This window comes from Bufo bufo, chromosome 10, assembly GCF_905171765.1.
Source record: "Bufo bufo chromosome 10, aBufBuf1.1, whole genome shotgun sequence".
Classification (NCBI taxonomy): domain Eukaryota; kingdom Metazoa; phylum Chordata; class Amphibia; order Anura; family Bufonidae; genus Bufo; species Bufo bufo.
Window position 1 is genome coordinate 4,885,687 of NC_053398.1, and position 22,125 is coordinate 4,907,811.

Here is a 22,125-nt window from a genome sequence, read left to right on the forward strand (position 1 = left end):
GAGGGAGCAGTTACATGGACTCCGCACACAGGCGGACTCTAGTAGGAGCAGTTACATGGACTCCGCACATTGGCGGACTCTAGAGGGAGCAGTTACATGGACTCCGCACACACGACGCAGGCGGACTCTAGAGGGAGCAGTTACATGGACTCCGCACACAGGCGGACTCTAGTAGGAGCAGTTACATGGACTCCGCACACACGACGCAGGCGATCTCTAGTAGGAACAGTTACATGGACTCCGCACACAGGCGGACTCTAGAGCGAACAATTACATGGACTCCGCACACACGACGCAGGCGATCTCTAGTAGGAGCAGTTACATGGACTCCGCACACAGGCGGACTCTAGAGGGAGCAGTTACATGGACGCCGCACACAGACGTACTCTAGAGGGAGCAGTTACATGGACTCCGCACACAGGCGGACTCTAGTAGGAGCAGTTACATGGACTCCGCACATTGGCGGACTCTAGAGGGAGCAGTTACATGGACTCCGCACACACGACGCAGGCGATCTCTAGTAGGAGCAGTTACATGGACTCCGCACACAGGCGGACTCTAGAGGGAGCAGTTACATGGACTCCGCACACAGGCGGACTCTAGAGGGAGCAGTTACATGGACGCCGCACACAGGCGGACTCTAGAGGGAGCAGTTACATGGACTCCGCACACACGACGCAGGCGGACTCTAGAGGGAGCAGTTACATGGACTCCGCACACAGGCGGACTCTAGAGGGAGCAGTTACATGGACGCCGCACACAGACGTACTCTAGAGGGAGCAGTTACATGGACTCCGCACACAGGCGGACTCTAGAGGGAGCAGTTACATGGACTCCGCACATTGGCGGACTCTAGAGGGAGCAGTTACATGGACTCCGCACACACGACGCAGGCGATCTCTAGTAGGAGCAGTTACATGGACTCCGCACATTGGCGGACTCTAGAGGGAGCAGTTACATGGATGCCGCAAACAGGCGGACTCTAGAGGGAGCAGTTACATGGACCCCGCACAGAGGCGGACTCTAGAGGGAGCAGTTACATGGACTCCGCACACAGGCGATCTCTAGTAGGAGCAGTTACATGGACTCCGCACACAGGCGATCTCTAGTAGGAGCAGTTACATGGACTCCGCACACAGGCGGACTCTAGAGGGAGCAGTTACATGGACTCCGCACACAGGCGGACTCTAGAGGGAGCAGTTACATGGACTCCGCACACAGGCGGACTCTAGAGGGAGCAGTTACATGGACTCCGCACACAGGTGGACTCTAGAGGGAGCAGTTACATGGACTCCGCACACACGACGCAGGCGGACTCTAGAGGGAGCAGTTACATAGACGCCGCACACAGGCGGACTCTAGTAGAAGCAGTTACATGGACTCCGCACACACGACGCAGGCGGACTCTAGAGGGAGCAGTTACATGGACTCCGCACACAGGCGGACTCTAGAGGGAGCAGTTACATGGACTCCGCACACAGGCGGACTCTAGAGGGAGCAGTTACATGGACTCCGCACACAGGCGGACTCTAGAGGGAGCAGTTACATGGACTCCGCACACAGGCGGACTCTAGAGGGAGCAGTTACATGGACTCCGCACACAGGCGGACTCTAGAGGGAGCAGTTACATGGACGCCGCACACAGACGTACTCTAGAGGGAGCAGTTACATGGACTCCGCACACAGGCGGACTCTAGTAGGAGCAGTTACATGGACTCCGCACATTGGCGGACTCTAGAGGGAGCAGTTACATGGACTCCGCACACACGACGCAGGCGATCTCTAGAGGGAGCAGTTACATGGACCCCGCACAGAGGCGGACTCTAGAGGGAGCAGTTACATGGACCCCGCACAGAGGCGGACTCTAGAGGGAGCAGTTACATGGACTCCGCACACAGGCGGACTCTAGAGGGAGCAGTTACATGGACGCCGCACACAGACGTACTCTAGAGGGAGCAGTTACATGGACTCCGCACACAGGCGGACTCTAGTAGGAGCAGTTACATGGACTCCGCACATTGGCGGACTCTAGAGGGAGCAGTTACATGGACTCCGCACACACGACGCAGGCGATCTCTAGAGGGAGCAGTTACATGGACCCCGCACAGAGGCGGACTCTAGAGGGAGCAGTTACATGGACCCCGCACAGAGGCGGACTCTAGAGGGAGCAGTTACATGGACCCCGCACAGAGGCGGACTCTAGAGGGAGCAGTTCTTCCACCTCCATTACCTCCTGCACCAGACGACTGATCTTCAGCTGCTTCTCTTTCTCCAGCATCTCCTCCTTCCCTATGGCCAATTTCTGCTCGAACTCCACCTCCTTCTTATTTTTCTTTTGCTCGTGCACACTCTCCGCCTTGGATTTCTTTCTCTCTTTTCCTTTCTGAGGGTGCGGGATCAAGACAAACACGGATACAGATCACAAAATACAGGGCACAACACACAGAGGCAGATCATGCAGCACATGGCACACGAGGCACATGGTGCAGAGCACAAAGTGCAGATCACACGGCAAACGAGGCACATGGTGCAGACAACACTGCATACGAGGCACATGGCACAGATCACACGGCACACATCACACGGCACACGGCACACATCACACGGCACACCACACAGATCTCACGGCACACGAGGCAAATGGCGCAGAGCATGAGGCACAGCACATGTGATGTAGTATTAGAGGATTAGGCCTGTGGTGTGGGCACGTACAGCGCAGTATTAGGAAACATCGATCGGATTTTTAGGCCATGTTCACACGCAGCAGAACTCCAGGAGACGATTCTTCAATCTGCACAGTGTGTGGAGCATGGGGCACGGCCAGCACATGCAAGCACTACACGGCACACGTCTTACCTTCCTCAGAGTCGGGAACTTCCCTTCATATCGGTAAAACCATCCGAACGCTAGATGTGGCGAGAGAGGAAGGAGGTGAGTGGCGGCAGCGACATGCAGTAACCAATCGAACCTCAATACTGCCGATTGTCCATGTAACAGAGGATGATAGGAAGGGTAGTCCATTGTCTTCTCATATCTAAAACCAGTGGCTGCTGGTGGAGCAGACACAGAGTTTCCTGCACCCATGGTAGACAATCAGAGATCAGCTTTCTTTTAGACTGCACTGGATAAATGGTGGACTCTGATTGGGTGTTCTGAGCAACAAGGTCACGGATCAATGTCATACAAGATCCTGGGGTCGGCGACGATCACTGATAGTAGCTGTGTATCCCTGCACCTGAGCTGCTGCCGCACACTGCCCTCTCCTGGGAAGTACAGGCAATACATGAACCTGAGCTGCTGCTGCACACTGCCCTCTCCTGGGGAATACAAGCAATACATGAACCTGAGCTGCTGCTGCTGCACACTGCCCTCTCCTGGGGAGTACAGGCAATACATGAACCTGAGCTGCTGCTGCACACTGCCCTCTCCTGGGGAATACAAGCAATACATGAACCTGAGCTGCTGCTGCACACTGCCCTCTCCTGGGGAATACAAGCAATACATGAACCTGAGCTGCTGCTGCACACTGCCCTCTCCTGGGGAGTACAGGCAATACATGAACCTGAGCTGCTACTGCTGCACACTGCCCTCTCTTGGGAAGTACAGGCAATACATGAACCTAAGCTGCTGCTGCTGCACACTGCCCTCTCCTGGGGAATACAGGCAATACAAGAACCTGAGCTGCTACTGCTGCACACTGCCCTCTCCTGGGGAATACAGGCAATACAAGAACCTGAGCTGCTACTGCTGCACACTGCCCTCTCCTGGGGAGTACAGGCAATACATGAACCTAAGCTGCTGATGCACACTGCCCTCTCCTGGGGAGTGCAGGCATGACAAGAGCCTGAATTGCTGATGCACACTGCCCTCTCCTGGGAAGTAAAGGCAATGCATGAACCTAAACTGCTGCACACTGCCCTCTCCTGGGGAGTGCAGGCATGACAAGAGCCTGAACTGCTGATGCACACTGCCCTCTACTCAGGCAATACAAGTACCTGAGCTGCTGCTGATGCACACTGCCCTCTCCTGGGGAGTACAGGCAATACAAGAACCTACGCTGCTGCTGCACACTGCCCTCTCCTGGGGAGTACAGAAAATACAAGAACCTGAGCTGCTTCTAGTACAGAAAATACAAGAACCTACGCTGCTGCTGCAGACTACCCTCTCCCGGGGAGTACAGGCAATACAAGAGTAGACATGTGGCCCTGGCTGTCAAGAAGGGGAAGGAAAAAGGATTGGAAGGGGGGATAACAGGGGGGTAGAGCAGAGAAAAGTACAACCTGCTGGTGCTGCGTCCCGTCGCCATCTTGTGAGGTTTTCCCATCAGCTGCAGAGAGAAAGTAGGAAGGAAATGACAGAAGAGAAGGAGCTGGCGAAGACTGGAATGTGGAGCCCCCCCCGGACCCTGTGTGTAGAATGCGGAGCCCCCCCGGACCCTGTGTGTGCAATGCGGAGCCCCCCGGACCCTGTGTGTAGAATGTGGAGCCGCCCCGGACCCTGTGTGTAGAATGTGGAGCCGCCCCCGAACCCTGTGTGTAGAATGTGGAGCCCCCCCGGACCCTGTGTGTAGAATGTGGAGCCCACCCGGACCCTGTGTGTATAATGTGGAGCTGCCCCGGACCCTGTGTGTAGAATGTGGAGCTGCCCCGGACCCTGTGTGTAGAATGTGGAGCCCCCCCGGACCCTGTGTGTAGAATGTGGAGCCCCCCCGGACCCTGTGTGTAGAATGTGGAGCCCCCCCCGGACCCTGTGTGTAGAATGTGGAGCCCCCCCCGGACCCTGTGTTTAGAATGTGGAGCCCCCCCCCGGACCCTGTGTGTAGAATGTGGAGCCCCCCCCCGGACCCTGTGTGTAGAATGTGGAGCCCCCCCCCGGACCCTGTGTGTAGAATGTGGAGCCCCCCCCCGGACCCTGTGTGTAGAATGTGGAGCCCCCCCCCGGACCCTGTGTGTAGAATGTGGAGCCCCCCTGGACCCTGTGTGTAGAATGTGGAGCCCCCCCCCGGACCCTGTGTGTAGAATGTGGAGCCCCCCCCGGACCCTGTGTGTAGAATGTGGAGCCCCCCCCGGACCCTGTGTGTAGAATGTGGAGCCCCCCCCCCGGACCCTGTGTGTAGAATGTGGAGCCCCCCCCGGACCCTGTGTGTAAAATGTGGAGCCCCCCCGGACCCTGCGTGTGGAATGTGGAGCCCCCCCGGACCCTGCGTGTAGAATGTGGAGCCCCGCCGGACCCTGCATGTGGAATGTGGAGCCCCCCTGGACCCTGCGTGTAGAATGTGGAGCCCCCCCGGACCCTGCGTGTAGAATGTGGAGCCCCCCCGGACCCTGCATGTGGAATGTGGAGCCCCCCCTGGACCCTGTGTGTAGAATGTGGAGCCCACCCGGACCCTGTGTGTAGAATGTGGAGCCCCCCCTGGACCCTGTGTGTAGAATGTGGAGCCGCCCCCGAACCCTGTGTGTAGAATGTGGAGCCCCCCCCCCGGACCCTGTGTGTAGAATGTGGAGCCCCCCCCGGACCCTGTGTGTAAAATGTGGAGCCCCCCCGGACCCTGCGTGTGGAATGTGGAGCCCCCCCGGACCCTGCGTGTAGAATGTGGAGCCCCGCCGGACCCTGCATGTGGAATGTGGAGCCCCCCTGGACCCTGCGTGTAGAATGTGGAGCCCCCCCGGACCCTGCGTGTAGAATGTGGAGCCCCCCCGGACCCTGCATGTGGAATGTGGAGCCCCCCCTGGACCCTGTGTGTAGAATGTGGAGCCCACCCGGACCCTGTGTGTAGAATGTGGAGCCCCCCCTGGACCCTGTGTGTAGAATGTGGAGCCCCCCCGGACCCTGTGTGTAGAATGTGGAGCCCCCCCGGACCCTGCATGTGGAATGTGGAGCCCCCCCTGGACCCTGTGTGTAGAATGTGGAGCCCCCCCGGACCTTGTGTGTGGGGACCATAATAAATGTGACAGTAGAATAGTGAAGGCAGCTCTGGATGTGACTGGAGTATAAGACATGATGTGGCTTGTGGTTTTCCCGTCATGAACCATGAGGACTCTCAGCAGACACTGCCCAGAAGGGGGGGGCTGCAGATACTCACTCTTGTGCTTGGCTGGGGGGCTGCGCTGTGTCGGGGGTGCAGGCTTTGGGATCTTCGGCTGCTCCTTTGGCTCCCAGTCTTCTTCCCAATCTTTCCTGATTTTTTCCTCCCGTTTAGCGATCCTAGGAAAACAAAGAGTTGCAGAGACTGGTTGTGCCCGAGGGCCGTCCTGTGTGCCCCGGATTACAGAGAACAGCACAGTGTCAGCCAGCTGCCTGCGAGCCAGCAGGGGAAGGTCATATATCACCACAGGTGCGCCCCCCCTCCTGGAGTCGGGGGGCCCCGATTGTGGGGGTGATGCTCTCTAATGAGGGGCCCCAATTGTGGGGGTGATGCTCTCTAATGAGGGGCCCCGATTGTGGGGGTGATGCTCTCTAATGAGGGGCCCCGATTGTGGGGGTGATGCGCTCTAATGAGGGGCCCCGATTGTGGGGGTGATGCTCTCTAATGAGGGGCCCCGATTGTGGGGGTGATGCTCTCTAATGTGGGGCCCCGATTGTGGGGGTGATGCTCTCTAATGTGGGGCCCCGATTGTGGGGGTGATGCTCTCTAATGAGGGGCCCCGATTGTGGGGGTGATGCTCTCTAATGAGGGGCCCTGATTGTGGGGGTGATGCTCTCTAATGAGGGGGTGCTCCGGACAATAGAAGGGGGGGGGAGGGGAAGCATCAGCACCTGTCCATCTCTTGGCGGTATCGCTCCTCTTCCTCCGCCATCTTCTGGGAAATCTCCAACTTCCTCCTGTGGGGGAGGGGGGCAGCCATTTCTACATCATTCTGACAATGTGAGCCCAGCGGAGGTGCTACACTTATTAAAGGGGCACTCCCATCGTGCGGGGCCCCTGACTCACTGCTTCTCCTTCTCCTGCTGCTCTCTCAGGATTCGGTTGCTCTCCATGGCGAGTTTCTTCTGGCGCAGCAGTTCCTGGCGGTCCAGCTCCCGGCGCCGCTGCTCCATCAGCCTCTCATCCTCCGTCATAAAGAACTCCCGACCCTGCGGGCGACATGGATGATAATGGGGTGTATAAGGACCCTGGCACCATGACAGCATGTGACCAGGGGCCCCTGAGAGCCGAGGGCCCCCACACACAGGACTCACCGCTCCGGTCAGAATGCTCAGCGTCAGAGTCCTGCTGCTTTTTAACACTCGCACGGCCTGAAGACAGAGAAGGTTGTGGATTTACAAAGTCATCATGCATCATGAACATCCTGGGAAATATCAGCATCTCTGCTTACTGTCAATGAATAGAAACAATGCATCAGTGTAGACAATCCCTCCAGAGATGGGAGACAGCAGCTCTGGACGTCGTCCATCAATGACAGCAAGCAGAGGTCTATACGGGGAAGAGTCTACTGGAAAGCTGAAGAACGCTTCATTCCACAATGATGAAGCGTTATTTACTGTGCGCTGGCCCTTTAATAAAGTCACACACACCCCCAGTGAGCCCGGAATCGGCAAGGTATGTGAGTGACGGTCATGACAAACACGGAGTCCTCGCTACATATCAGGTCAGATGAAGCACACAGCCGTCATCACGCATCCCCCCTCCACTGAAGGATCCGCCAGGGGCCAATAATCCTCTGTGGAGGCAGGAGGTTCGGCAGGTTGTGGGTCTGGAGCATTCAGACCTCAGTGATCTCAGAGGAGCCGCCATCAGTCGGGGGGGTTGAAGGCCAAACCATCTGACGTCCACCCGGGAGAAAGAGGAGGACATCGGACAACCTCCCCAGGGGTGGAGCTCTTGTGATCAGGTCCTCGCTCCTCATAGATTGTAAGCTCTTGTGATCAGGTCCTCGCTCCTCATAGATTGTAAGCTCTTGTGATCAGGTCCTCGCTCCTCATGTGTCTCCTCATAGATTGTAAGCTCTTGTGATCAGGCCCTCGCGCCTCATAGATTGTAAGCTCTTGTGATCAGGTCCTCGCTCCTCATAGATTGTAAGCTCTTGTGATCAGGTCCTCGCTCCTCATAGATTGTAAGCTCTTGTGATCAGGCCCTCGCTCCTCATAGATTGTAAGCTCTTGTGATCAGGTCCTCGCTCCTCATAGATTGTAAGCTCTTGTGATCAGGTCCTCGCTCCTCATAGATTGTAAGCTCTTGTGATCAGGCCCTTGCTCCTCTTGTGTCTCCTCATAGATTGTAAGCTCTTGTGATCAGGCCCTCGCTCCTCATAGATTGTAAGCTCTTGTGTTCAGGCCCTTGCTCCTCTTGTGTCTCCTCATAGATTGTAAGCTCTTGTGATCAGGTCCTCTTGTGTCTCCTCATAGATTGTAAGCTCTTGTGATCAGGCCCTCATGTACAGTACAGACCAAAAGTTTGGACACACCTTCACATTCAAAGAGTTTTCTTTATTTTCATGACTATGAAGGCATCAAAACTATGAATTAACACATGTGGAATTATATACATAACAAACAAGTGTGAAACAACTGACAATATGTCCTATTCTAGGTTCTTCAAAGTAGCCATCTTTTGCTTTGATTACTGCTTTGCACACTCTTGGCATTCTCTTGATGAGCTTCAAGAGGTAGTCCCCTGAAATGGTCTTCCAACAGTCTTGAAGGAGTTCCCAGAGATGCTTAGCACTTGTTGGCCCTTTTGCCTTCACTCTGCGGTCCAGCTCACCCCAAACCATCTCGATTGGGTTCAGGTCCGGTGACTGTGGAGGCCAGGTCATCGGGCGCAGCACCCCATCACTCTCCTTCATGGTCAAATAGCCCTTACTTTCAAAGTTTTCCCAATTTTTCGGCTGACTGACTGACCTTAATTTCTTAAAGTAATGATGGCCACTCGTTTTTCTTTACTTAGCTGCTTTTTTCTTGCCATAATACAAATTCTAACAGTCTATTCAGTAGGACTATCAGCTGTGTATCCACCTGACTTCTCCTCAATGCCACTGATGGTCCCAACCCCATTTATAAGGCAAGAAATCCCACTTATTAAACCTGACAGGGCACACCTGTGAAGTGAAGACCATTTCAGGGGACTACCTCTTGAAGCTCATCAAGAGAATGCCAAGAGTGTGCAAAGCAGTAATCAAAGCAAAAGGTGGCCACTTTGAAGAACCTAGAATATGACATATTTTCAGTTGTTTCACACTTGTTTGTTATGTATATAATTCCACATGTGTTAATTCATAGTTTTGATGCCTTCATAGTCATGGAAATAAAGAAAACTCTTTGAATGAGAAGGTGTGTCCAAACTTTTGGTCTGTACTGTACATCCATTATAGATTGTAAGCTTTTGTGATCAGGCCCTAGCTCCTCATAGATTGTAAGCTCTTGTGATCAGGCCCTCGCTCCTCATGTGCCTCCTCATAGATTGTAAGCTCTTGTGATCAGCTCCTCGCTCCTCATAGATTGTAAGCTCTTGTGATCAGGTCCTCGCTCCTCATGTGTCTCCTCATAGATTGTAAGCTCTTGTGATCAGGCCCTCGCTCCTCATGTGTCTCCTATATATAGATTGTAAGCTCTTGTGTGCTCCTCCTGCTGTCTTCTATGTCATACAAACACAGTAAACAAAAATCACAGAGAAAGATAAAAGACATCCTGCGCGATCCGATTAGGAATATGCGGATGTGCACGGCGACATTGATATAAGAAAAATCACAGCAAGTAATTCCGGACGACATAGGTAGGTTTAGAGTAGGACCTGCCTGACTGAGACCACCTTGGCGCGGGTAGGCGGGCACAGATGTGTTTAGATCAAAATATATTGGCTGAGATTTTATCATCAGAGCGAGGGCTTAGTCCACATATAATACACACACAGGACACACGTAGCACGGCGACAGTCACCTCCTTATGGTCGATGCTGGAGAAGTCCACACCGTTCACCTCCACAATCTGATCACCGACCTGAGAAGAAACAAGATGCCAAGATCAATGAGGGGCTGAGCACATGGGGTGGGGGCGACACTGGTGACCGCTTGAATTGCACCTCAGAATCCCTTTGTCTGGTTCACAGAAAAATAAACATTGGTGGGGGGGGGGGGGGGGGCAGAAATCCACGGCCGTCATCGAGGGACTGTCCGAAGAAGGTACCTGCCCCTGAGGTGACATTGCTTTAGCTTCTGATGGGCTCACCTCCAGGCCGACCTCTGCAGACAGGGAGCCGGCCTTCACATTGCTCACAAATATCCCGGGCTTCTGAGAGGGTCCACTAGAAATGCTGCGGGAAAGAGGAGGTGCAAGGGTTAAAATAATCAGAACCTCCCCATCACCCATACAAGATATACATCCTCCATCATCCGCACAAGATATACCTCCTCTATCATCCGTACAAGATATACCTCCTCCATCATCCGCACAAGATATACCTCCTCTATCATCCGTACAAGATATACCTCCTCTATCATCCGCACAAGATATACCTCCTCTATCATCCGTACAAGATATACCTCCTCTATCATCCGCACAAGATATACCTCCTCTATCATCCGTACAGGATATACCTCCTCTATCATCCGTACAAGATATACCTCCTCTATCATCCGCACAAGATATACCTCCTCCATCATCCGTACAAGATATACCTCCTCTATCATCCGTACAGGATATACCTCCTCTATCATCCGCACAAGATATACCTCCTCCATCATCCGTACAAGATATACCTCCTCTATCATCCGTACAAGATATACCTCCTCCATCATCCGTACAAGATATACCTCCTCTATCATCCGTACAAGATATACCTCCTCTATCATCCGTACAGGATATACCTCCTCCATCATCCGCACAAGATATACCTCCTCTATCATCCGCACAAGATATACCTCCTCTATCATCCGCACAAGATATACCTCCTCTATCATCCGTACAGGATATACCTCCTCCATCATCCGCACAAGATATACCTCCTCTATCATCCGCACAAGATATACCTCCTCTATCATCCGTACAGGATATACCTCCTCTATCATCCGTACAGGATATACCTCCTCTATCATCCGTACAGGATCTACCTCCTCTTTCATCCGTACAGGATCTACTCCCCCCCCCCACACCTATAGATCACGTCACCATCCAGGCCCTGGCTAGCACTGACGTCTCACCCACCTGCACCCCATGCCCGTGGTGCCCACCAGGCTGATGAAGACCTTCTTCTCCTTGATGTCCCCTCCTATGGAGGCCAGTCCGGCCACACTGCTCCTCCCGTCCTGTGGACACATTAATAGTGGTTAGCGCTGGTATTACAGGCGTCATCTCCAACCTGATGGGGAACTAGAACTCCCAGCATTGCCCAACAGTGAGGCAGGGAATGCAGCTGCAGAAGTGGGCACGGCAAGAGGGGGAACATTGTAACTCTACTGTACTTAAAGGGGTGCTCTGACTCCAGCAGATGGCATTTATCATGTAGGCAGGGTGACTACCAGCCACTTCCTAATGTATTCTCCACATTGATTCATCACTTTATGCTCTGCTCTTATCCAGGGGCGGACGGGTTCCCTGGGCCCACCGGAGGAAGGTATTTCCCCAGACCCCCAACCATCCATAAAGTCGCTCCAAATGGGACTTTCCTCCTGGATCTGAGGCCCACTATGGCCTCAGAGACTAGTCCGACCCTGGTTACGACCACCCTGTAATCCAGAAGCCGTGGTCGTGCTTGCACGCTATAGGAGAAAATGATGGCCTATGCGTGCTCCCACGATCTCGGCCACCAGGGAGACCAGGTAAACACGACCACCACTGCTGGATTACAGGATGGTCGTAACCTGCCATGTACAATGTAATGGAAAACGAATCAAGCAAAGTAGGCAACATGGAGAATCACAATACATTAGCCTTTCTCTACATAACTGCCATCTGCTGGAGTCAGAGCCCCCCTTTAAGGAGGACCTCTCCCCACAAAATACAAAGCAATCTGAAAGCGGCCGATTGATACGAGTTGTACTGAATCTTTTCCCAGAAAAAATGTATTTATATATTTACATCTCTGCTTCTTCCACTGTGAACAGTTATCAGTACAGGAGGAGGAGTTATCAGTGACAGCTATCAGTACAGGGGGAGGAGTTATCAGTGACTGACAGCTATCAGTACAGGGGGAGGAGTTATCAGTGACTGACAGCTATCAGTACAGGGGGAGGAGTTATCAGTGACTGACAGCTATCAGTACAGGAGGAGGAGGAGTTATCAGTGACAGCTATCAGTACAGGAGGAGGAGTTATCAGTGACAGCTATCAGTACAGGGGGAGGAGTTATCAGTGACTGACAGCTATCAGTACAGGAGGAGAAGTTATCAGTGACTGACAGCTATCAGTACAGGAGGAGGAGTTATCAGTGACTGACAGCTATCAGTACAGGGGGAGGAGTTATCAGTGACAGCTATCAGTACAGGGGGAGGAGTTATTAGTGACTGACAGCTATCAGTACAGGGGGAGGAGTTATCAGTGACTGACAGCCATCAGTACAGGGGGAGGAGTTATCAGTGACTGACAGCCATCAGTACAGGAGGAGGAGTTATCAGTGACAGCTATCAGTACAGGGGGAGGAGTTATCAGTGACTGACAGCCATCAGTAGAGGAGGAGGAGTTATCAGTGACAGCTATCAGTACAGGGGGAGGTGTTATCAGTGACTGACAGCTATCAGTACAGAAGGAGGTGTTATCAGTGACAGCTATCAGTACAGGAGGAGGAGTTATCAGTGACTGACAGCTATCAGTACAGGAGGAGGAGTTATCAGTGACAGCTATCAGTACAGGAGGAGGAGTTATCAGTGACTGACAGCTATCAGTACAGGAGGAGGAGTTATCAGTGACTGACAGCTATCAGTACAGGAGGAGGAGTTATCAGTGACTGACAGCTATCAGTACAGGAGGAGGAGTTATCAGTGACAGCTATCAGTACAGGAGGAGGAGTTATCAGTGACAGCTATCAGTACAGGAGGAGGAGTTATCAGTGACAGCTATCAGTACAGGAGGAGGAGTTATCAGTGACAGCTATCAGTACAGGAGGAGGAGTTATCAGTGACAGCTATCAGTACAGGAGGAGGAGTTATCAGTGACAGCTATCAGTACAGGAGGAGGAGTTATCAGTGACAGCTATCAGTACAGGAGGAGGAGTTATCAGTGACTGACAGCTATCAGTACAGGAGGAGGAGTTATCAGTGACAGCTATCTGTACAGGAGGAGGAGTTATCAGTGACTGACAGCTATCAGTACAGGGGGAGGAGTTATCAGTGACTGACAGCTATCAGTACAGGAGGAAGAGCTGCACAGATAGCTGTCAGTCACTGATAACTCCTCCCCCTGTACTGATAGCTGTCAGTCACTGATAACTCCTCCCCCTGTACTGATAGCTGTCACTGATAACTCCTCCTCCTGTACTGATAGCGGTCACTGATAACTCCTCCTCCTGTACTGATGGCTGACAGTCACTGATAACTCCTCCTCCTGTACTGATAGCTGTCAGTCACTGATAACTCCTCCCCTTGTACTGATAGCTGTCAGTCACTGATAACTCCTCCCCCTGTACTGATAGCTGTCAGTCACTGATAACTCCTCCCCCTGTACTGATAGCTGTCAGTCACTGATAACTCCTCCCCCTGTACTGATAGCTGTCAGTCACTGATAACTCCTCCCCCTGTACTGATAGCTGTCAGTCACTGATAACTCCTCCCCCTGTACTGATAGCTGTCAGTCACTGATAACTCCTCCTCCTGTACTGATAGCTGTCACTGATAACTCCTCCCCCTGTACTGATAGCTGTCAGTCACTGATAACTCCTCCTCCTGTACTGATAGCTGTCACTGATAACCCCTCCCTCCTGTACTGATAGCTGTCACTGATAACTCCTCCCCCTGTACTGATAGCTGTCAGTCACTGATAACCCCTCCTCCTGTACTGATAGCTGTCAGTCACTGATAACACCTCCCCCTGTACTGATAGCTGTCAGTCACTGATAACTCCTCCTCCTGTACTGATAGCTGTCAGTCACTGATAACCCCTCCCTCCTGTACTGATAGCTGTCACTGATAACTCCTCCTCCTGTACTGATAGCTGTCAGTCACTGATAACCCCTCCCTCCTGTACTGATAGCTGTCACTGATAACTCCTCCTCCTGTACTGATAGCTGTCAGTCACTGATAACTCCTCCCCCTGTACTGATAGCTGTCAGTCACTGATAACTCCTCCCCCTGTACTGATAGCTGTCAGTCACTGATAACTCCTCCCCCTGTACTGATAGCTGTCAGTCACTGCTCTTCACAAGGCTGCAAAAGAGCAAAGATAAATATATATAATTTACAAGTTTTAATTAATCTTTTCCCACAAAACGATACACCCGCTCAGTAATATGACGCTTTCAGATTGCATTTTGTGGTTAGAGGGTTTTAATCTCATCACCTGCCTTTATGTCTGAGTCGGTTGCTTCCTCCCCTAATTTGTGCTTCTCCTGCAAATAAAGGGGCCCCAAACATGAAGGCAGGCTGCAGCAGATTCTCCTTTCCAGCACTTACATTCAGTGCTCGGACTGCAGACATCACAGCAGAATGGGAGCTTCTGCTGGTGTGGGGGCTCCTTTTATTTGTGGGGCTCTTGCAGGATTGCCTGGGACGGTTCTGCTGGTGTGTGGCGGTTGCCTTTATGTTTGGGGCCCCTTTATTTGTGGGGCTCTTACAGACTGCAGCAGGTTTTCTGGGAGGGTTCTGCTGGTATTTGGCGCCTGCCTTCATGTTTGGGGCCCCTTTATTTGTGGGGCTCTTGCAGGATTGCCTGGGACGGTTCTGCTGGTATTTGGCGCCTGCTTCATGTTTGGGGCCCCTTTATTTGTGGGGCTCTTGCAGGATTTCTGGGAGGGTTCTGCTGGTATTTGGCGCCTGCCTTCATGTTTGGGGCCCCTTTATTTGTGGGGCTCTTGCAGGATTTCTGGGAGGGTTCTGCTGGTATTTGGCGCCTGCCTTCATGTTTGGGGCCCCTTTATTTCTGGGGCTCTTGCAGACTGCAGCAGGATTTCTGGGAGGGTTCTGCTGGTCTGTGTTTTATGGAACCTGCAGACCATGGAGCCCTTGGTGACTATAGTCAGGGGGTCACATGAGGCTGTCCATCAACATTACACAATGAATCATGACAAAGGTGACGGGCGTGAATACTTTTATCATCATGATGTTTGATATTCTCTATTAAATCTACACATCGCCCCCCCTCCCCCGACCCCTCCTCATCTGGCAGTACCCCCTGAGGGGATCACACGAGCCAATATTAATAACGTCTGCTGCTCGTGGCGCCTGCAGAAGACAAAGGCGACAAATAAAGAGCACGAGCCGCGGAGGATTAACCTACTGGGGTTTCACAGCAGCTGGTAAGGAGCGCCCCGAGTTCTGGGCATCCAGGCAATAAAATCCACGTCTGAGGACGGCAGCGGAATTGTGTCACATTCCAGCGCAGCGATAAATCCAGGTAGAGCCAGAAACCCAACACCGCAACATGGGGAGGGGGCCTGGCTCTAATCCTATGCGGATTACAGTCCCAGGAATGATACAGGGGCCCATGGTGGGGGACACAGCCCTAGGGTGGGTGGCAGGACGGCTGCAGGGTTGATGCGGCTGGGGTGCGGTGCGGTGTGTTTTCTCACACTTACCTTGGTTTCAGACACAAACTGGTCAGCGTACTGCCACTTCAGAGGCTCCTCCGCCGAGCTGTAAGACACAATACACACAACGTTGCAGGAAGAGTGCCGGGGTGCAGCATTCTGGGGCAGGCACACAGCAGGGGCGCAGTGCAGCGTGCTGGGCACGGCGGGGGCACTGTGCAGCATGCTGGGGAGGGAACAGCGGGGGCACTGTGCAGCATTCTGGGGAGGGAACAGCGGGGGCACTGTGCAGCATGCTGGGGAGGGAACAGCGGGGACACGGTGCTGGGGCAAGCACTGCGGGGGCGCAATGCAGCGTGCTGGGGCAAGCACGGCAGGTGCGCGGTGGACACGGCGGGGGCACTGTGTAGCGTGCTGGGGTGGACACGGTGGGGGCACTGTGAAGCGTGCTGGGGTGGACACGGCAGGGGCACTGTGAAGCGTGCTGGGGCGGGCACGGCGGGTGCACTGTGTAGCGTGCTGGGGCAGGCACGGCGGGTGCACTGTGTAGCGTGCTGGGGTGGACACAGCGGGGGCACTGTGAAGCGTGCTGGGGTGGACACGGTGGGGGCACTGTGAAGCGTGCTGGGGTGGACACGGCAGGGGCACTGTGAAGCGTGCTGGGGCGGGCACGGCGGGTGCACTGTGTAGCGTGCTGGGGCAGGCACGGCGGGTGCACTGTGTAGCGTGCTGGGGTGGACACAGCGGGGGCACTGTGAAGCGTGCTGGGGTGGACACGGCAGGGGCACTGTGAAGCGTGCTGGAGCGGGCACGGCGGGTGCAGTGTGTAGCGTGCTGGAGCGGGCACGGCGGGTGCACTGTGTAGCGTGCTGGGGTGGGCACGGCGGGTGCAGTGTGTAGCGTGCTGGAGCGGGCACGGCGGGTGCAGTGTGTAGCGTGCTGGGGTGGGCACGGTGGGTGCACTGTGTAGCGTGCTGGGGCAGCTAACACCAGGACATCACCTTTTGACAGGAATCATCCCAACATCTGCAAAGAGAAGAGAAATGAAGGTCAGCATCACAGGGCGCCGCTGCTCTCCAAAGCTCCACACCCTACAGAACTTACGCCGCACTTTTATGGACACGATCTTCTTGGTGCGGATGAGACTGACGACCTCCTCATGAGTGCACGAGCCAATTGAGTAGCCATTAATCCGCACCACCTCATCGCCAATCTGGAAGAGAAAGGGTTAAATCCCAGAACAAGATGGAAGCAGCAGGATGCAGGAGGTCACCCCCACCAATCATCTATGGTCTTAAATGGGACTGCATGTCAGACTGAGGCCCGCATCATTTATTATGCTCACGACAATGGGGTGTGTCCTAGCGGAAAGTGGGAGTGGCTCAAGATGCTACACCAAAGTGCGCCAGAATGTTTCTGCAGATGAAGGCAACTAAGGTGCAGCAGATTTCTCACCCAGCATCAGCCCTTTGACACGACCATGCCGACTCCCCCGCAGCATCAGAGGTTGGTGGCCACCAACCCACACGTTTCTGTTTATACAGCGTGTCCTGCTGGCACAATCAGAAGCAGGAATAGTACCCTAGTAGAACGGCCCCATTGTCCGTACACACGTGGCCCCTGGATCCCCCCCCCAAGATGTTGAACAGCTTCCCATGGACGGGCACAAAGCCCCCGAGCAGCAGCAATGACCCCCATTACCAGATAAAGCTGGTGGAGACTCCAGCTCCACCAGCCCCAGCCCCTGTCTTGTGCCTCCAGAGGTGGATGCGCCTGCGCCGCTCTCTCCCCAGATCTCATCCCACAAAGTGATTGGAAGGATCTGAGCTGAAAGGGGCCCCATAATGAAGACAAGAGTGGGAATACCATAAATGGGACAACTCCTAGAGGAGCCACCATGCTGCACACATCTCCTCCGGAATCACCTCACCTGTAGACCAGCATTGTCCGCTTGTCCTTCCTTCATGATGTGGGAGATGTACAGGCCACAAATAAACTCCAGTCCCCCCCTGACACTGAAGCCGAGACCATCAGGGTGAGAACGATCCAGCTTCACCTCCCTTAGCTTCCTGGAGAGCAAAGAGGAGACAACAGGACAAGTATGACAAGATGGAAGAACCAGCGCCATCACATGACCCATATTAATGAGCACTTCTCACCTGGAACGTTTGGGCGTCAGCTGATCATACTCCACCTGGTGCTTGAGAGGGATGAGGGGGCGAATGGCATCAAAGATGGGTAGCCGGGACGGCTCACTGAGGACAAGCTTCAGATCCCCAACAAACACTGGAAGGTCCATGGACCTGTGAAGACAATGAGGATCCGGACCTGTCCAACCATGTCATAAATCCCTCTAGATATCACCATCCGTCCAACAATGTCATATCCCCTTCTAGATATCACCACCTGTCCAACAATGGTATAACCCCCTACAGATATCACCATCCATCCGACCATGTCATAACCCCCTCTAGATATCACAACCGGTCCAACCAAGTCATAACCCCTACAGATATCACCACCCATCCAACCATGTCATAACCCCTACAGATATCACCACCCATCCAACCATGTCATAACCCCTACAGATATCACCACCCACCCAACCATGTCATAACCCCTACAGATATCACCACCCATCCAACCATGTCATAACCCCTACAGATATCACCACCCATCCAACCATGTCATAACCCCTACAGATATCACCACCCATCCAACCATGTCATAACCCCTACAGATATCACCACCCATCCAACCATGTCATAACCCCTACAGATATCACCACCCATCCAACCATGTCATAACCCCTACAGATATCACCACCCATCCAACCATGTCATAACCCCTACAGATATCACCACCCATCCAACCATGTCATAACCCCTACAGATATCACCACCCACCCAACCAGGTCATAACCCCTACAGATATCACCACCCACCCAACCATGTCATAACCCCTACAGATATCACCACCCATCCAACCATGTCATAACCCCCTATAGATATCACCACCCATCCAACCATGTCATAACCCCTACAGATATCACCACCCATCCAACCATGTCATAACCCCTACAGATATCACCACCCATCCAACCATGTCATAACCCCTACAGATATCACCACCCACCCAACCATGTCATAACCCCTACAGATATCACCACCCACCCAACCATGTCATAACCCCTACAGATATCACCACCCACCCAACCATGTCATAACCCCTACAGATATCACCACCCATCCAACCATGTCATAACCCCCTATAGATATCACCACCCATCCAACCATGTCATAACCCCTACAGATATCACCACCCATCCAACCATGTCATAACCCCTACAGATATCACCACCCATCCAACCATGTCATAACCCTACAGATATCACCACCCATCCAACCATGCCATAACCCCTACAGATATCACCACCCATCCAACCATGCCATAACCCTACAGATATCACCACCCATCCAACCATGTCATAACCCCCTATAGATACCACCATCTGTCCAACCATGTCATAACCCCCTCTATATATCACCACCTGTCCGACCGTATCATAACCTCATACAGATATTATGATGCTCGGGGTGTGGGGGTCAGAAACGTAATACATCCAGTATGAGCCTCAGAGCAGCGCTCCGGCTGAATGCTTGGCTGTGGCACCCTGTGAATAATTGAGATTTACAGGGATGACAAAGACCCAGGCGGAGAGCGAGAACAAGTCATCACTCCTCCAGTGTGGTGGGGGATGAGTGGACTACAACCCCCAGAGTGGAGCAGGGTAATTACACAGGCAGCACTCACTGGTAGTACATGCGCAGCACGTCGTACAGATAATCCTTCTCTGCCTCATTTTCAATGAATTTTTCCACCTGAAACACAGAAAACATTAAAAATACAGGTGGAGCAGAATGCAGTGCCACAGAGAGATAAGACTCCAAGGGTCGCCGCAGAGTGAAATAAAGTAGATGTAAGAAAGGTAAGTAGCAGGGGGTAACAAGCGCAGGGGCCCGATGAGAGGACTAAAACAACGTGGATGCAGTGTAGAAAACCGGGCATGGACTCCAAAGGTCCACCAGTGGGAAACGGCATGGATTCCATTGGTTTCAGCACACCGCTGAAGCGAGTTACACTGCGTCCACATTGTTTTAATCATCTCCTTGAGCCCCTGCACCACGTCTTACCCCTGTTACTCAACTTATTTAGTAAAGTCACTCACACACAGCGCCCCCCCCCCCCTCCGACCTGCCCTCCTCCCACACACACAGCCCCCCCCCCCCCGACCTGCCCTCCTCCCACACACACAGCGCCCCCCCCGACCTGCCCTCCTCCCACACACACAGCACCCCCCCCCCCCGACCTGCCCTCCTCCCACACACACAGCGCCCCCCCCACCTGCCCTCCTCCCACACACACAGCGCCCCACCCCCCGACCTGCCCTCCTCCCACACACACACACAGCGCCCCCCCCCCCCGACCTGCCCTCCTCCCACACACACAGCGCCCCACCCCCCGACCTGCCCTCCTCCCACACACACAGCGCCCCCCCCCGACCTGCCCTCCTCCCACACACACACACAGCGCCCCCCCCCCCGACCTGCCCTCCTCCCACACACACACACAGCGCCCCCCCCCCCGACCTGCCCTCCTCCCACACACACACACACACACACACACAGCGCCCCCCCGACCTGCCCTCCTCCCACACACACACAGCGCCCCCCCGACCTGCCCTCCTCCCACACACGCAGCGCCCCCCCGACCTGCCCCCCTCCCACACAGCGCCCCCCCCCCCCCCCCCGCCCTCCTCCCACACAGCGCCCCCCCCCCCCCCGCCCTCCTCCCACACAGCGCCCCCCCCCCCCCCCCACACACACAGTGCCCCCCCCCCCCCCCCCCACACACACAGTGCCCCCCCCCCCCCCCCCCCACACACACAGTGCCCCCCCCCCCACACACACAGTGCCCCCCCCCCCACACACACAGTGCCCCCCCCCCCACACACACAGTGCCCCCCCCCACACACACAGTGCCCCCCCCACACACACAGTGCCCCCCCCACACACACACGACAGATTTCCTGAGCTCAGGGTCACAAGGGTGGGGTCGGAGGGCGTTAGCTTCGCACATTGGACCTTTACCTGTAATAAACTCATTAAGCAGCACCATGACCGCAGTGAGGGCGGGGGAGGTCCGACAATGGTATGACCCAGTGTGGGCTCCTGTCAGATATCAAGACTTGCTCTTGGTAGACAAGAGACAGGGGGCATCACCATGTAAGGCTTCGTCATGTGCAACCCCCCAAGGAGTCTCCATCCTGATCACATGAACATGGGAAGACACATTAAAGGGGTCACAGTGTAGACGAGGCATCCTCAGGATCGGTGGGGGTCCGAGAGGGGTGCTGAGAGTTGGACCCCCACCATCTGATACTGATGACCTGAGGACACACCCATCTCCCCACGAAGCCGGAATGCCCCATTCACACTGGAACTTGACGCTGCCAGAAGGCACCCCCCCCCCCCCGGGGCAGAAATCGCACGTGAACCCGCATCACCACCCCCGGGGCAGAAATCACACGTCAACCCGCATCACCACCCCCGGGGCAGAGATCACACGTGAACCCGCATCACCACCCCCGGGGCAGAAATCACACGTGAACCCGCATCACCACCCCCGGGGCAGAAATCACACGTCAACCCGCATCACCACCCCCGGGGCAGAAATCACACGTCAACCCGCATCACCACCCCCGGAGCAGAAATCACACGTCAACCCGCATCACCACCCCCGGAGCAGAAATCACACGTGAACCCGCATCACCACCCCCAGGGCAGAGATCACACGTCAACCCGCATCACCACCCCCGGAGCAGAAATCACACGTGAACCCGCATCACCACCCCCGGGGCAGAAATCACACGTGAACCCGCATCACCACCCCCAGGGCAGAAATCACACGTGAACCCGCATCACCACCCCCAGGGCAGAGATCACACGTCAACCCGCATCACCACCCCCGGGGCAGACAGGCAGGAGGACAAGAATTGGTTACATACATTATAGAAAAACTGATGAAACAAGAGAAACCTCAGCTGCTAAATGTGAACACAGACTTAGGGCTCATGCACACAAACTTATTTTCTTTCCGTGTCCGTTACATTTTTTTTTGTGGACCGTATGCGGAACCATCATTTCAATGGAGGAGGAGGAGGAGGAGGAGGAATGACACAGAGGTCCTGGAGGAGGAGGGGGGTTGACACAGAGGTCCTGGAGGGAGGAGGTTGACACAGAGGTCCTGGAGGGAGGAGGAGGGGGGTTAACACAGAGGTCCTGGAGGAGGAGGAGGGGGGTTGACACAGAGGTCCTGGAGGAGGAGGAGGGGGGGTTGACACAGAGGTCCTGGAGGAGGAGGAGGAGGAGGAGGGGGGTTGACACAGAGGTCCTGGAGGAGGAGGAGGGGGGGTTGACACAGAGGTCCTGGAGGAGGAGGAGGGGGGGTTGACAC

The 22,125-nt window shown here is 54.5% G+C and overlaps 1 protein-coding gene across 3 annotated transcripts in view; it reads right to left on the minus strand.

Moving 5' to 3' along the window:
- The window catches only part of USH1C (USH1 protein network component harmonin), a 39,932-nt gene that overhangs the window by 16,442 nt on the left and 1,365 nt on the right, over nt 1–22,125 (minus strand). For 2 of the 3 annotated variants that reach the window (XM_040409457.1, XM_040409456.1), the window contains exons 2-15: nt 19,423–19,490; nt 17,769–17,912; nt 17,540–17,678; nt 16,714–16,822; nt 16,611–16,635; nt 15,658–15,715; nt 11,140–11,240; nt 10,165–10,249; nt 9,877–9,936; nt 7,180–7,236; nt 6,932–7,074; nt 6,757–6,822; nt 6,083–6,204; nt 4,281–4,327 (exon numbers count right to left, since the gene is read on the minus strand). In XM_040409457.1, the coding sequence (XP_040265391.1) occupies nt 4,281–4,327; nt 6,083–6,204; nt 6,757–6,822; nt 6,932–7,074; nt 7,180–7,236; nt 9,877–9,936; nt 10,165–10,249; nt 11,140–11,240; nt 15,658–15,715; nt 16,611–16,635; nt 16,714–16,822; nt 17,540–17,678; nt 17,769–17,912; nt 19,423–19,490 (1,224 nt within the window). Of the gene's footprint in view, nt 1–2,230; nt 2,384–2,856; nt 2,907–4,280; nt 4,328–6,082; nt 6,205–6,756; nt 6,823–6,931; nt 7,075–7,179; nt 7,237–9,876; nt 9,937–10,164; nt 10,250–11,139; nt 11,241–15,657; nt 15,716–16,610; nt 16,636–16,713; nt 16,823–17,539; nt 17,679–17,768; nt 17,913–19,422; nt 19,491–22,125 lie in introns of all 3 variants that reach the window. The other variant, XM_040409458.1, reaches the window with a different exon arrangement.